The sequence below is a fragment of the Thermobia domestica genome, chromosome 2 (genome assembly GCF_964235325.1).
Source record: "Thermobia domestica chromosome 2, izTheDome1.hap1.1, whole genome shotgun sequence".
NCBI lineage: Eukaryota > Metazoa > Arthropoda > Insecta > Zygentoma > Lepismatidae > Thermobia > Thermobia domestica.
The window spans coordinates 162,428,782-162,442,039 of record NC_137455.1 but is presented as its reverse complement, the minus strand read 5'-3'; the positions used below and the strand labels follow the sequence as shown (position 1 = coordinate 162,442,039).

Below are 13,258 nucleotides of genomic sequence, written 5' to 3'. Positions count from 1 at the left end.
CTTAAACTAATTCATATAAAGTTTTGTGGATGTAAAGAGAGGAATGTGGAGAAAAAGGGATTACATGCTATAATGTTCATATTTTAATATATACTCATGAACTGTAAACCTAAAGTATCGAGAAACAATACTGATAAACTTTTTTCCTTCTACTTTTGCTAAGCAAAGACAGAAATATTTCTACGCTATCCCAAAACGTGTAGCTTCATTCAAGCCTAAACCTGAAAAGACAGCCTAAGCCTTACATTGTCGAACGCGAAGAGCGGAAAATGCATTTTGTTATACCCTCTGGACACAAGAAAAACTAAACTCACTTCCAAGCAAGCATATAGATTCTAAAGGATAATAAATGATGTCTGTGTGTGTAACACAGCGGTTGTACCAAATGTGTTAATGAAGCTGCTTTATTTCATCTCTAGGTCCTGACTTGAAGTATTGGCATTTGCCTGACATGTTTTGAGAGGGGGCTGCTCTTGAATCTTGAGTGTAATAGAGGATAGAGGATTTTATTCCTATTCTATTAATATATTATATATAATACCCACCTTTCTGTTACTATACCTCATTGTCTACTTTCTCCTTCCTAGAAATCGAAATATAGGTGAAGGCCACGAGCAAATATGTCCCACGATACGTGGATGGGTCTTCACGGATTCCCTTTGTCCGACAGAAGAATTCCAGTTTTATTTTAAATATGTACAATAGAACATGAGAGATTAAGTGGTATTTCAAGTAGGAATGCAGCTTTAAATTCCTACAAAACCAAATTTAATAAAACCCAATTTTGCCCAATAAAACCCACTGGACTGGGCTTTTTAAAAAACGGGGTTTTCACAACCCTGGTTATAAAAAATGTGAACTACAGCTTAAATAGGGCTGACAGATCTTACATTATTCCCAAAAGCTTTTGTATTTATTTTCCCTGATGAACAATTTCTTATTTTTTTTAAAATAAATAAAACAATCATAATCCTGGAATTTTTAAAACGTTCTTGCAAGATTTGGTTAGTGCTCTCTTTTTCTTTCTATTTTAATTACATTTATTTATCTTTTACTGGAGAACTGATTTTTAATACACTGTTAACAACGTGAAGTAACTTAGTATTCAAAGAGAAAATACAACACGTTACGTTTTTGCCTCTTACCAAGCCAGCACCCCAACCTTATAATTAAGAATAATTTGGTTATAGCATCTGTCAACATCGCCTTCATCATATCGCAGTTTCGATCGATTGTGACATACTGACATCAGAAACAGACGCTACTGTGAATTAATAAAAGTGGAACTGTTAAGTACTTGTGAGTTTTATAAATATGTCCTACAAGTATTTTTCAACGTGTAAAGAAGAACGTGGGTCTATTGAGAGACGCAATCTTCATTAAAATACAGTTGAAAGGCAATAAAGATTTATGTCATAATACCTGGTTGGTTTAATTTCAGTGTAGTGTTTCTTTCAACACCGAGGTTATATGAGACAAGAACATATGGCTACACGTAGAATCCGAGCAATATGATCTGCTAATGGGAATTGTAATGAAGAGTCCGCCAGAAAAAAAAATGTATACACTGTTTAAGAAGAAAGAAGAGAAACCATGTATCATATATCATGTACATTTAATTCTTGTTCAAACATGTTACAAAACTTCAAGTAAACATATGTTTATATTACATGTTCAAAATGTTCGCCGTTGGCGGCTAAACACCTAACAGAATGACGAGTGGTCGCTACAGCCACAGCGGTCAATATATCAATGGAAACCGATGCACATGCCTCTGTAATTGTTCCATGTGCCTCAAACTTGTCAACAACGCGTTTGATTGTTCGGCGGGTTGGAAGTTCAGTACGAAACTTTCCTCTCCACTGATGCTGCACTTCGATGACATTCCCAAACCTGATAAAACACTTTAAAACGTACTTACGTTGCTCGAACGTCAAGCGTGCTACTGACACTTTCTTACCTCACTAGCAGTCTGATAGTATCAACATCTGTTGAGCGAAAAACGTACTACAACATAATTTTTACTGAAAACAATTGACAATGCCGACATCTGTTGGGCGAAAAGCCATACTACAACACACTTAAATTTCCGAACAACTGTCAATGCCAGTATCCTGATACAGGATGACGAAGAATGTAGGCTATACATTTTTCTGGCGGACTCTGTACATTTTTACTATGCTTTATGTGTTGCAATTGTTTTTTTAACGAAACTGCCCGTTTCTGATGAAAATTATTCTGCGGTACTATGTAAACCACACGTCTGTGATACATAACTTCTCAATAACATACATATTGCTTTTTTTTTTCATAAATCGTAAGATCCTCCTTCTTTCTCTCTAAAATATCTGGTAACTCCTAAGCTTACAGTGGAATTCAAACTACTTCTCGGTTTGCACCAGAGAGAAAATCAAATGAAATCTTTCAGTTTTACGTCCCATGATTATGCCGGTTAGGCTAAAGGAGACGGTGATGATGAATAATGAATGAAATGGTGGAATTAAGAAAGTGGGAGGAAACAGGAGAACCCCGAGAAAACCCACGCACACGGTGTTTGTCCACCACAAAGTTCACTTGGCGGGAGCAGGGTTTGAACCCGAGACCCCTAGCACCAGAGGTGAACGCTCTACCACTGAGCCACCGCGGCCCTTGCACCAGAGAGAAATAATCCTCTAGCTAGACTCGAACGCGAAACCCCCTGATAACAAAGGCGATGAGTCTAACGACTTATCCACAGAAAACACCTCACAGAAATACGTTGTACTGATGTTGCATAGTTGTGAATATTTTAAGTTATTTCAGAAGGACAAAAAAAAAAAAAAAAAAAAAAAAAAAGATACATTACTGCACAAGTAAAATCTCTGCATAGAGTTATACACGTTATTAAAACAAACACGCATCTTCTACAAAGACTACAGAATTCTAAAGATCTAATTTAGTCCAAGATAGTTCAATGAGTCAGAAATACAAGGACTTAATTCTACTTGCATATCAACGAAAGAAGCAAATAAAGATATGAATCATTTGAGTTCATTCTGATTCTAACCATTCAAAGATATAAATTTGCGGAAAATAATTTACACTTTAATAAAGGATTTCATGCTTCCTCAGTCTGTAACGTATGAGAAATAATCTAGATCAAAGTTTCCCAAGTTTTTTGATATCACGAACGATTGTTAATTCCTTGTAACGATTGTTAATTCTCCATTGCCCTCCGTGAAATGAAAAATGATTTTTAAAAATATATTTTACATATCATTTAAATAAAATGATAAATTCCAACTTCACAACACGAACTGTTTTACTTCTGACTATATTGAATTCTTATTAATGGAGATATTCGAGAATAAAAAAAATGCGATCCTATCAGCTAGGCCTAATATTATAAATTCAACATTCACCTAATGTGTTGGATATTTAAAAATATAGATTCTGTACATTACAATTATCTCAAGGTATGGACAACACGATAACAAAGTTCAATGAAAATAAAATGTCCCACAAAACCCCTTCAATATGATTTGAGATACGAGGAAATTTCATGAATTAACACGTTCTGTGGTATTCTTGCTTTTAAATTTATTTATTTTGGTTTAAACGTTTCTTTTTAACATCTGGGTTAATCCAGCCAATTCTGTTGAGAACAGACACTAACAGTGGAGAAATGTATAACTGTTCAAGCACTGGACTGGCCAACGTAGAATTAAACGCATCTGACACGGTACGACTGGCATCCAGATTCGAGCGCTGATCCAGTCGTGCATTTTTTCAGCTATCAAGATTTTTTTTTTATAGTACTATACATTTATATAAGCTGTTAGAACCTATGCAATATCTAACATTAAACTGTACACTCTATATCTGCTTTAGATTCTGAACTCTAGTGTATGGTATTCAATTCACTTGAATATTATTTAATTAATAAATATTCAATCTAAGAGAGCCCCAGTTTAAGAAATCCTACCTAAAACTGTTAGATTATGCAGCCAGTTGTCTACATAGAAAGTTTTTGATACATAGGCTACATGTCAATTCTTCACTATTAAAAATTATTCTGCCTAAAACTTCGCTCGATTACAATTTTTCCATTATTAGTTTCTAGCGTCACAGTTGTTCTTTCTAGCTCTCTTCTTATTTCAATTGACTTTACCTACCTATACATATACTTGTTCAAGTTTTCTAACTCTATGTCATCAAATTTGTCTAAGCTTCTTACCGTTGTCGACTTTCCTTAGCAGTTTATATAACTTTTTATACATTATTTTTGTTTCTTCCACGCAACTTGGTCATACTAAACCAGGACACGAAATTTCCGGTTGCCATTGGCGAACAAATATTTTAGCTTAATGAAAGGCACTGGCTTTTTTCTTTTCAAAATGACAAACGGCAATCGAATATTTTTGTTTGATCATAGGCATTTGGTTTCTTTTGTTTGCAAAATGACAAAAGACGACTAAATTCTCTGATTTAGAAATGAAATTTCCTTTCCTCACTATTTTTTTTTTTTTTTTTTTTTTTAAAATCCGAAATCTTGAACCTTAATTCCTCACCATAATTCTCTGTTGCTTAAAACGCTAGTACTGTGCGTTCCTGATTATTTTTGTAAAAAAAATCGTCCTTTTCCATTCTCAATAAAAGGAAGAAGGAGTACAGAAATCATGTATTAGGTGATGTTCAATTCTGTTTTCATGTCATATAGATAGGTCTGCTCACCAATAATGTAGATTTAAAAAAAAAAAAAAAAAAAAGAGAGAGAGAGAGATTCTGCAAGGATCACTTACAAACAGTCTACGTACGACAGTATCTTCAGTTTAATATCAAATGAGTCAAGCGTTATAGATACGAGTAAGGTAAATTGACCACAGGAAACGATAACAGAAAATTTAAGTAGAATGAAAATGTAGGAAAATATTAGAACTTGAGAAAATCCACATACACGATGTTATCTACTACAAATGGTCGGTGGAATAGACCGACGGATCCTTCGTAAAAGAAGTGGGCACTTTACTCCCTGTTTAGCTGCATTCAGACATATCAATAGAAAACCGAGTAGCCCTACTATTCAAATTTCCGTGGTACCCAGTTTACGAAAATGCACATGAATTCATGTGATATGTACTTCTTTCATTAGGAAATGCACTCCTGTACTTTATAAATTTTAACTCTTAAGTTCCATTCCTGGGTACCCAGAGTGCAGATTCAATTAAGGAGAGTTTAACTGTTACGAGTAAACAAATACAGCGTCTGGACATATGTCATGAAAAATTACAGTGCAAAAAACAAGAAATAATTTGTGGTAGGTTGAAAAGCACGAACATATCCAACTGAATCAGAGTAGGGCGAAGTTCGTGAGCATGTCCTAAGGAAGCAAGCGCGTCAGTGACGAGCGGCATGCGCGTAGGTGAGTATAATCGGAACACAACGTGTTCTCTCACGTTACTAGGTGTCTTACTTGTGATCTTTAGGGATTATGACTTAACACACTGCATTCACATACACATTCAGTCCATCATGGCTTACTTATGGACTATTACATGCTTAGAAGCGTACGCTTTGGATTACGAGTTTTAATATTATTAGAATGACAGAGGTAAGATCGCTATACATTTAGAATACTTATTCATTCTTCTATTGAAATAACAACTATGCTTCCGTAAACTGGGATAGCACCCAAATTTCTACGCTAATGTAGGCCTATATATATGACGTTCGAACCGGGAAAGTAACATTTAACACCGTCATAACAAAAAATATTTTCCGGATTTCTCACATCAATTTTCTGGGTGACAATTCTCGCATTGGTGCAGCAACAGAAATCGTATCACAGGTACTTAGAATTGAAATGAAATCCTTGAGTTTCACGTCCCAGGCTTATGCCTGTTAGGCCAAAGGAGACTGTGATTATGAGAAATTAATGAAATGGTGAAATGAAGAGGGAAGAAACGGGAGAACTCGAGAAAACCCACGCACACAGTGTTTGTCCACCACAAAGTTCACTTGGCGGGAACAGGGTTTGAACCTGGGACCCTATGCACCAGAAGTGAACGCTCTACCACTGAGTCACCGCGCCCCGTATCTAGAATTATCCGATAATAATTATTTTAGGTCAAATTGAGAATCTGAGTAAGAACATGTTATCAGTGCTTCCCATTTATTTACGAAATAAATCCGTTCATACAAGCATACCGGTACCTAAAAAATATAAAAAGCCACCAATAAGAACCAGGTTGGATATAGTATACATGAAGCTGCATCAGTTCCCGAAGGAGCAGGATACTTTTAGGGATTATTCATTGAGTATGTACGAACTTACAAAGGTTTAACAAAGCGACTTCGGTAATATAAAAGACGGTTTTGTCTAACATTGTTATAGTCATAATATAATGACACCCATATTCTCAATCTGCGTTTTAGAAAAGATAGAAAAAGTGTTGTTCTTGAAAATGCTTGTAGAATAATCATAAAAAGAGGGCCGTCATCTACCATATCATTTGTCAATTAAATCATTATGTTGTCACCTAAATCACTATGTCAAAGTTATCTTTAGATTACTAAATAATGCACATCTTTTATACATTGACTATGATAAAACACAACGAACAAAATAATCATAAAGCAAGACAATTTGCAAAATTGATAAACACTTGACATATATTGAAGAAGTACCTGAAATGAATCACGAAGCGGTACTTGACATGCAAGCAAGTTGTTATGTCATAGAGAATAAATGAAATTGGATACAAATATTAACTCACCTTTAAATAGATGTGGAATGTTCTTTAGAAATTGAATGCTCTTCTACGTAATCATTTCCATTTTCTTCTCTCAAAACACATAAAACACTGAACGATCCCAACACCCATTCCCAAATCAGCTGATACAAACATTCATGTTTTTTTAGTACATCCACTGTTGCCAAGTGTCAGAAATTTTTCTTGTGTATCAGTATCATAATACAAATATTTTTTTTTTCTCTATATTTATTATAATAAATTGTAAAAGATGTATCAGGTCATTTCTCTCTCGCTACGAGTTTTATTTAAGTGTGGGTAATAAACGGATCGGGGAACCTCATTCTGTATTTACCTTGGCAAAAATTGCGTAACGTAATCAGACGCAAAATACGCAAAAATTAATTATAATTGCTATTGCCTACTATCCTAAAATAAATCGCAGACTTTGCCTTGACGAATATACGGTTATGGAATGGGATCCAGGGATAACACTATACTTGCCAAGTAATTTGAGAACATCTCAAGAACATATAAATATTAAAACCATAACATGGTTTTTATTTGGTACAATTGATTAAAATGGAGAAGGAAATAGCTTGAGAAAGTGTCAGTGAGGAAAACCAGGAGAATGAAAGGAGTAGGTGGATCTTGAAGTCCTTGTGATATTCGAGTATATATCATACGCTGACATACATACATATACCTTCAATGCAAATGCTCTAGGAAAATATGGAAATTTGAAAGTAAAGATTTTAGGGGATGAATATCAGTCAACAATGAAAATCCATTGTTGCAAGTGGGGAACAAAATTGGGGTGGTGACATCACTTCAACTTTAGCCATGAGACAGTCACGCTTTTTGTAAAAGGATGACAATATTTTGTTCTTTTGCTTGGCAGCACAAGCGGTGATAGGTGTTTTCCATCACTGTGAACTGTATATGACCTCAGTTCATAAACATATGTTGCAAAATGAACCAGAAAGCTTCCTCCGCACCATATTCCGATTTCAAACCTTAATTCAGAAAGTTATTGATCCACGCCTAGTTTTGTTTTAAATGAGAGTTGTTTCTTCGGTGATAGAGGATGTGCTTTTAAAAGCTAATGTAGGTTGTGTTTTTTATATAAGCAATAGACAATTGTGTTGATTATTTTGAATGTTTTACGTCAGGGTCGTACCGAAGGGCCACCAGGAAGGTACTTTCTAGGGGCCAACTCAGATGTATCTATTGCCCCCTCCCCCGAAAAATAAGATGGAGTCCGGGTTGTCGATCTTATCAAGTATGATGAAAAGTCTTAAAATGAATATTTAAAACTCTTTGTAGGCAGTAAATTTTTCCCTGATACTGACTACTCTGACGTATTACCCAATACCCCATTTTTCTCTTGCAACAGTACAATCATTTGCACAAGCTCCATTACTTTACATTTCCCCCTAAAATAACTATGGCGCACCTCTACCATGAACCCCTCATAGGCGCCTCTGCTGCATATACAAACACAAATATGAAGCATCAGAAGTAATTTATAATGTATACAAATGCAACACTTCTCCATTGTCTGTATTAGCAGCAGATTCCTGACTTTGTGAAGACAATAAAACAAATGGTATTCTGATGTTCTTCTATCATACCCAGAAGCAACACAACTTGAATGTATGCACCTAGTACGAATCCTTGCAGAGAATATGTCTCTTTCCCCACTCTCACACGAGCGAGGTGGAATTGCTGTAGACACAAACCTTCCAAACGATACTTCCATTAAACTGCTGTCTACGAAGTATCAAAGTATTAAAATCACTCATTACCCCCCCCCTCAAAAAAATTCTATGTCATCAGTGACATCAAAATGTATATTTTTCAGTCGGCCTCAGCCGGCATATCTGCAATAAGAGAACCCATTAGGTGTAGCAGAACAGATGGAAAGAGACCAGATGGAATGAGTCTGTTACCTTGGAAGAGAGGTAAAGCGCTAATTTGGGACTTTACATGTTCAGATACGTTCGCTCCTTCCAATCTCCCCTTTTCTTCGATTCAGGCGGGAAAAATAGCCAGCCGAAATGAAACGGAATAAAAAGGAGAAAATACAGTAATCTTGCGGAGAAATATCATTTTGTAACTATCGCTATTGAATCCAGTGGTGCATGGGGCAGAGAAGGTATTAATTTTATAAAAGAAATAGGCAGACGAATCACGCATTTATCTGGCGATGACAGAGCAAGCACCTTCCTCATACAAAGAATAAGTGAGGCATATGCAAAGAAGAAGAGGCAATGTCGCCTCAATATAGGGTACCATACCCAAAGGCAGAGAACTGGAAGAAGTATTCCTACTGTAAGAATATATTTATTCCATTATGTTTTTATTTAATGTTACCATTTTATGTTCATTCGAATTTATAACATCTATTTTTTAGGCTTTATTTACTTTCTTCTTTGTTTTTGCCTGTTAAAATTTTATGGTGCAGAATTAAGTTCTGTTCGCGAATAGATCAATTTGTAGCAATTTGTACAAAAAAAAATGTTTGTGTTTTCAATTTTTGCATTAGAAGCTCGTTTTCCATAATTTTCCCAAACACTACTCAGAGGACTTAGACTCAGTTAAATGATTTGGTTTAGCTCAGACCTATCGACTGGTGTACGTATGGTTCACTTTTTGACATTGTTCCCGTTTGTATACTAATAATATGATGGAATTACTTTCAAATTTTAATTTAATTCTATTATACAATTAAAGTCATCTGCAAATATTTTTCAGATACTTTTTTAATATGTTTATTTATGTTTAATTTACATTACAGCAGCAGTTCATACACATCTATGATCTAACACACTTTTTTCAATGTATTATACTAATATTTGACTTACATAATACATTCAGATAATAACGATGGGGGGCGCCATGACTCAGTAGAACGTTCACTTCCGGTGGTTGGGGTCCCTAGTTCGATCACAGCTCACGCCGTGTGTACTCACGGACCAAATTTTGGCCTCGCTCCCTTACAGACATTTAGCACTTCAATGAATAATGTCTTTCTCATCTCCTAAAATAGTTAACTCTGTGAAGAGAACAAAAATGAATTTGGACAAGGATCTTAGAAAATAGAGGATCTGCCCTTACAACAAAATCTTGAAGCCATTAGTCACAGTTTCGCCACCCCCTGCTCTGCCCACTCCACCCAATAGGATTGCAATGTTTTGAGCCAACAAACATGGCGGAAACGAAAGTAGCCAATCAGAAGATGGCGGAAACGAGAAGATGCTTGGTTGTTTTTTTGGCTTCATTATTTAATAGAATGAAGATAAATATGGGCAGATCCTCTATTTTATAAGATCCTTGAATTTGGAATATTGCATTATTTGTTTATTTTCCAAAGATGCTTTATATCCAGAAAGGACATGCATCTATATAATGTTAGGAGAGAGTTTGATTAGGCCTATTGTAATATACTACAATATAACTAAGTTCTTTTCCGACTGTTGTAAATATATTTATGATGTTTATATTCCAACATATTAGAAGACAAGAAAAGGATATATATATATTCATTTTTATTTTCAATTTGTTTCTGTAATTTTAAATTTTTAAATAATTATTGATTTTATTAGTATATATATATATATATATATATACAGTTGTTGATTGAAAATTTGTAAGATAAAAATTTTAATTATATAACGACGAACTGAATATAGTGGAAAACGTCGTTAAATTTATGTAGTTCACGGGTCGATAAATCTTGTGAAATTTTGTATATTCCTGTTAATGGTTATTATTGATTAATGTTCTGTGTATTTATTGTGATATGAATAACATGGAAGCTATGTCTGAGTAAATAAGTTTCGGGTCTCCTCAACTACTTTATCTCACCTTAAGATGTGGTAAGTGATCATCTAATACTTATTTATATACATACATGCATGCGGTCGTCTTTAAATTAAACAAATGCAATTAAGTTAATAAGATGCATATAATATGGTGTATTTGTGATGACGTCAAAACTGTATTTTATTTTGTTAATTGAGGCTTGAAGTAGTGTATCGTATATTTGTATATATGTGCAACGCAAGATATAACTTTAGAACTTGGTGGTGAGTCTCTGAAAAATTACAGACATTAGAAAATGCAAAAATGGAGTCACTAGAGTGATATCACAAAATCAATTTGTGACATCGAATATAACAAACTTAAACTCTAATCTTGAGTAATGCTGTCCTCTACATCGTGTCATAATTCGATTACGATTTGCGTCACTACGATTGCTTTGTCATCAGCAAATTTTGCTAAGGGCTAGAAAGAATGAGTGTATTCATGTAACACTAAAAATGTTTTTTCCAGTGGTTGGCAGCACTGAAACTTCTATTTGTAAATAAATTTGAACAAATGAGCATGGAAGTGCCGCATGTGTGTTGTAGATCAATTCATATCGAATGTGATGGTATTTGGTACAATAATAAGCAAAAGCTTAGAACTAAGACAAAAGTGTTCAATTAACTTTTTGATGTGCTATGTTTGTGATATATTTTATGTATACAGAGAAATAATGAATTGTTTATTAAATGTATTGCGTACAGAAAGGCGACTTAGTAATCTGCGGTGGTTATTTTATTGCCAATTTAGGTTTATGTGTGCAAAGAAGATATCCCCAGTCGAAAATTTTCAAATGAAAATACATACTTTCTTCAGAAATAACCCTAGATATCAAGCAGGAGTTGTTTCCGATTTACAAGTTGTACCAGCAAATATATTCCGCAATATAGAACATACAACGAAAACTTCCAGCCAACTTGTGGATGTTTCAAGTGAGAAACAGGATGTAAATAATGAAACATTGAACAAATTAACAGAACAATTATTACAGTCTGTACATACAAGAGCTAATGTAAATTTAATATCTGTGAATGAATTAGATAAACAATGTTGTAGTCTTCTCCCGTCAATGTCAGTAGAACACATTCTAAAATTGTTGGATGGATGGATATTTGTTTCTAAAAATAATGTTATTCATACACGTTTCTATAGGGATGCAATTAAGAAAGTAGGTCGTGCATTAGAAGAAGATAAACTAAATGTTCAACAAATATTGCAATATATGTTCTATGTTGCTTTATTGAAGAAAACAAAGGTTGCGAAAGAGGTAGTAGCTAAATGCCTTCTAATCTTGGATAACAATATACATTATCTAACAAATGGGTACATTGAGGAATTATGTATTTTGGCTAGTGCAACTTACAAAACAGGAACTAAAATTTTGTCTTATAGATTAGTTAATATTTTGGCTGAAGGTGTGCATAAACGTATAGCAGATTTGCTCAAAGAACCGGAATTACTCATACCTTTAGTTAAAAGCTTACGGCAGGCACAGTATGTAAATGCTGATTTGTTTCAAATATTGTCGACACATCTACAAAATAGTAGAACTATATCAAATTTAGACTTTACAGCCAAGGTTCACCTTCTGCTTTTCTTTACGAATGGGCAATTCGCAAAGCACGATGTTCCTGTAGTGGATTTATTGATTGAAGATTGTATAAGTAGTTTGACTGATACAAGAACTGCGATTTATATCAGACCAAAGGATATAGCTATACTTTTGTGGGCAATTAGTAATTTTTGTGTGGAATTGGACTGTAATGTAGTAAACGATATTCTGGTTTCTCAGATTAAAAGCCAACTTAAAGTTGGCAAATACAGAAGTAATTTCGATATGCTTATATCATGTTTGTTATCATTGTGTATGATATCTGGATTTCAAGCAGAAGAACTTTACGTGAAATATATAGCAGATGGGGATATTCAGAAACTCAAAGGTGAGCATTATTATTTATTATTTTAACGCAAGAAATGAATTGTTTTAAAAAGAACTTAGTATAAAAAGATATTTCTCAAATGGTATCTTAAAATGCTTTAATATATTACAGTAATGATTCAGAACATTTTAAGGTGAAGGATAAGTTTAAGAACACCAAAATTTGATAAATTTAGAGGTAAAACTAAATTCTTAATTCTGCTACAGTGAAACGCCCCTGAACGGACACCTCTGAATAACGAATGATCATATAGCACGATAGTACGAACACATCGTTTTCTCCTGCTAAAAAGATGGTATTACAGACATATTCATACTTTTTACTGACTTTTTTTTTTTTTTTTTTTGGTACGATTCTGTTCAATTCGCTACGTCAGAATGTTTTTGTATCAGGGAGTAGACTATAACATAGAGTAATAGTGTTAGGGGAGCTTGCTTCCTTCAAGTGAATAAACTCTCATGCATTATTTCACTTGCTTCTGTTACAAGAATTCCAATATAATGTTTAGTTTTAAGTTTTTGTGAATTTTGTTCTAGAATTTGCTGAAGTTGGGAAGTTTGGTAGTTCCTGGTGCTTTATAAACTCGTACCAGTATTCTATAACGGTGTGCATGTATTGTATATATATAGGTATGTGTGCGCTAGCTTCACTTTAATTTCACTTGTACACTTCTGCTCACAAAATTCGAGAAATAACCTCAGCTCCTTACGAATTCCC

At 34.3% G+C, this 13,258-nt stretch overlaps 1 protein-coding gene across 1 annotated transcript in view; it reads left to right on the top strand.

The window, feature by feature from the left end:
• Nucleotides 1–11,121: 11,121 nt before the first annotated feature.
• Nucleotides 11,122–13,258, top strand: part of LOC145676886 (uncharacterized) — a 35,719-nt gene continuing 33,582 nt past the window's right edge. The window contains exon 1 of the mRNA XM_081747670.1: nt 11,122–12,541. Within this exon, the coding sequence (XP_081603796.1) occupies nt 11,134–12,541 (1,408 nt within the window). The 5' untranslated portion in view covers nt 11,122–11,133. The remainder of the gene's footprint in view (nt 12,542–13,258) is intronic.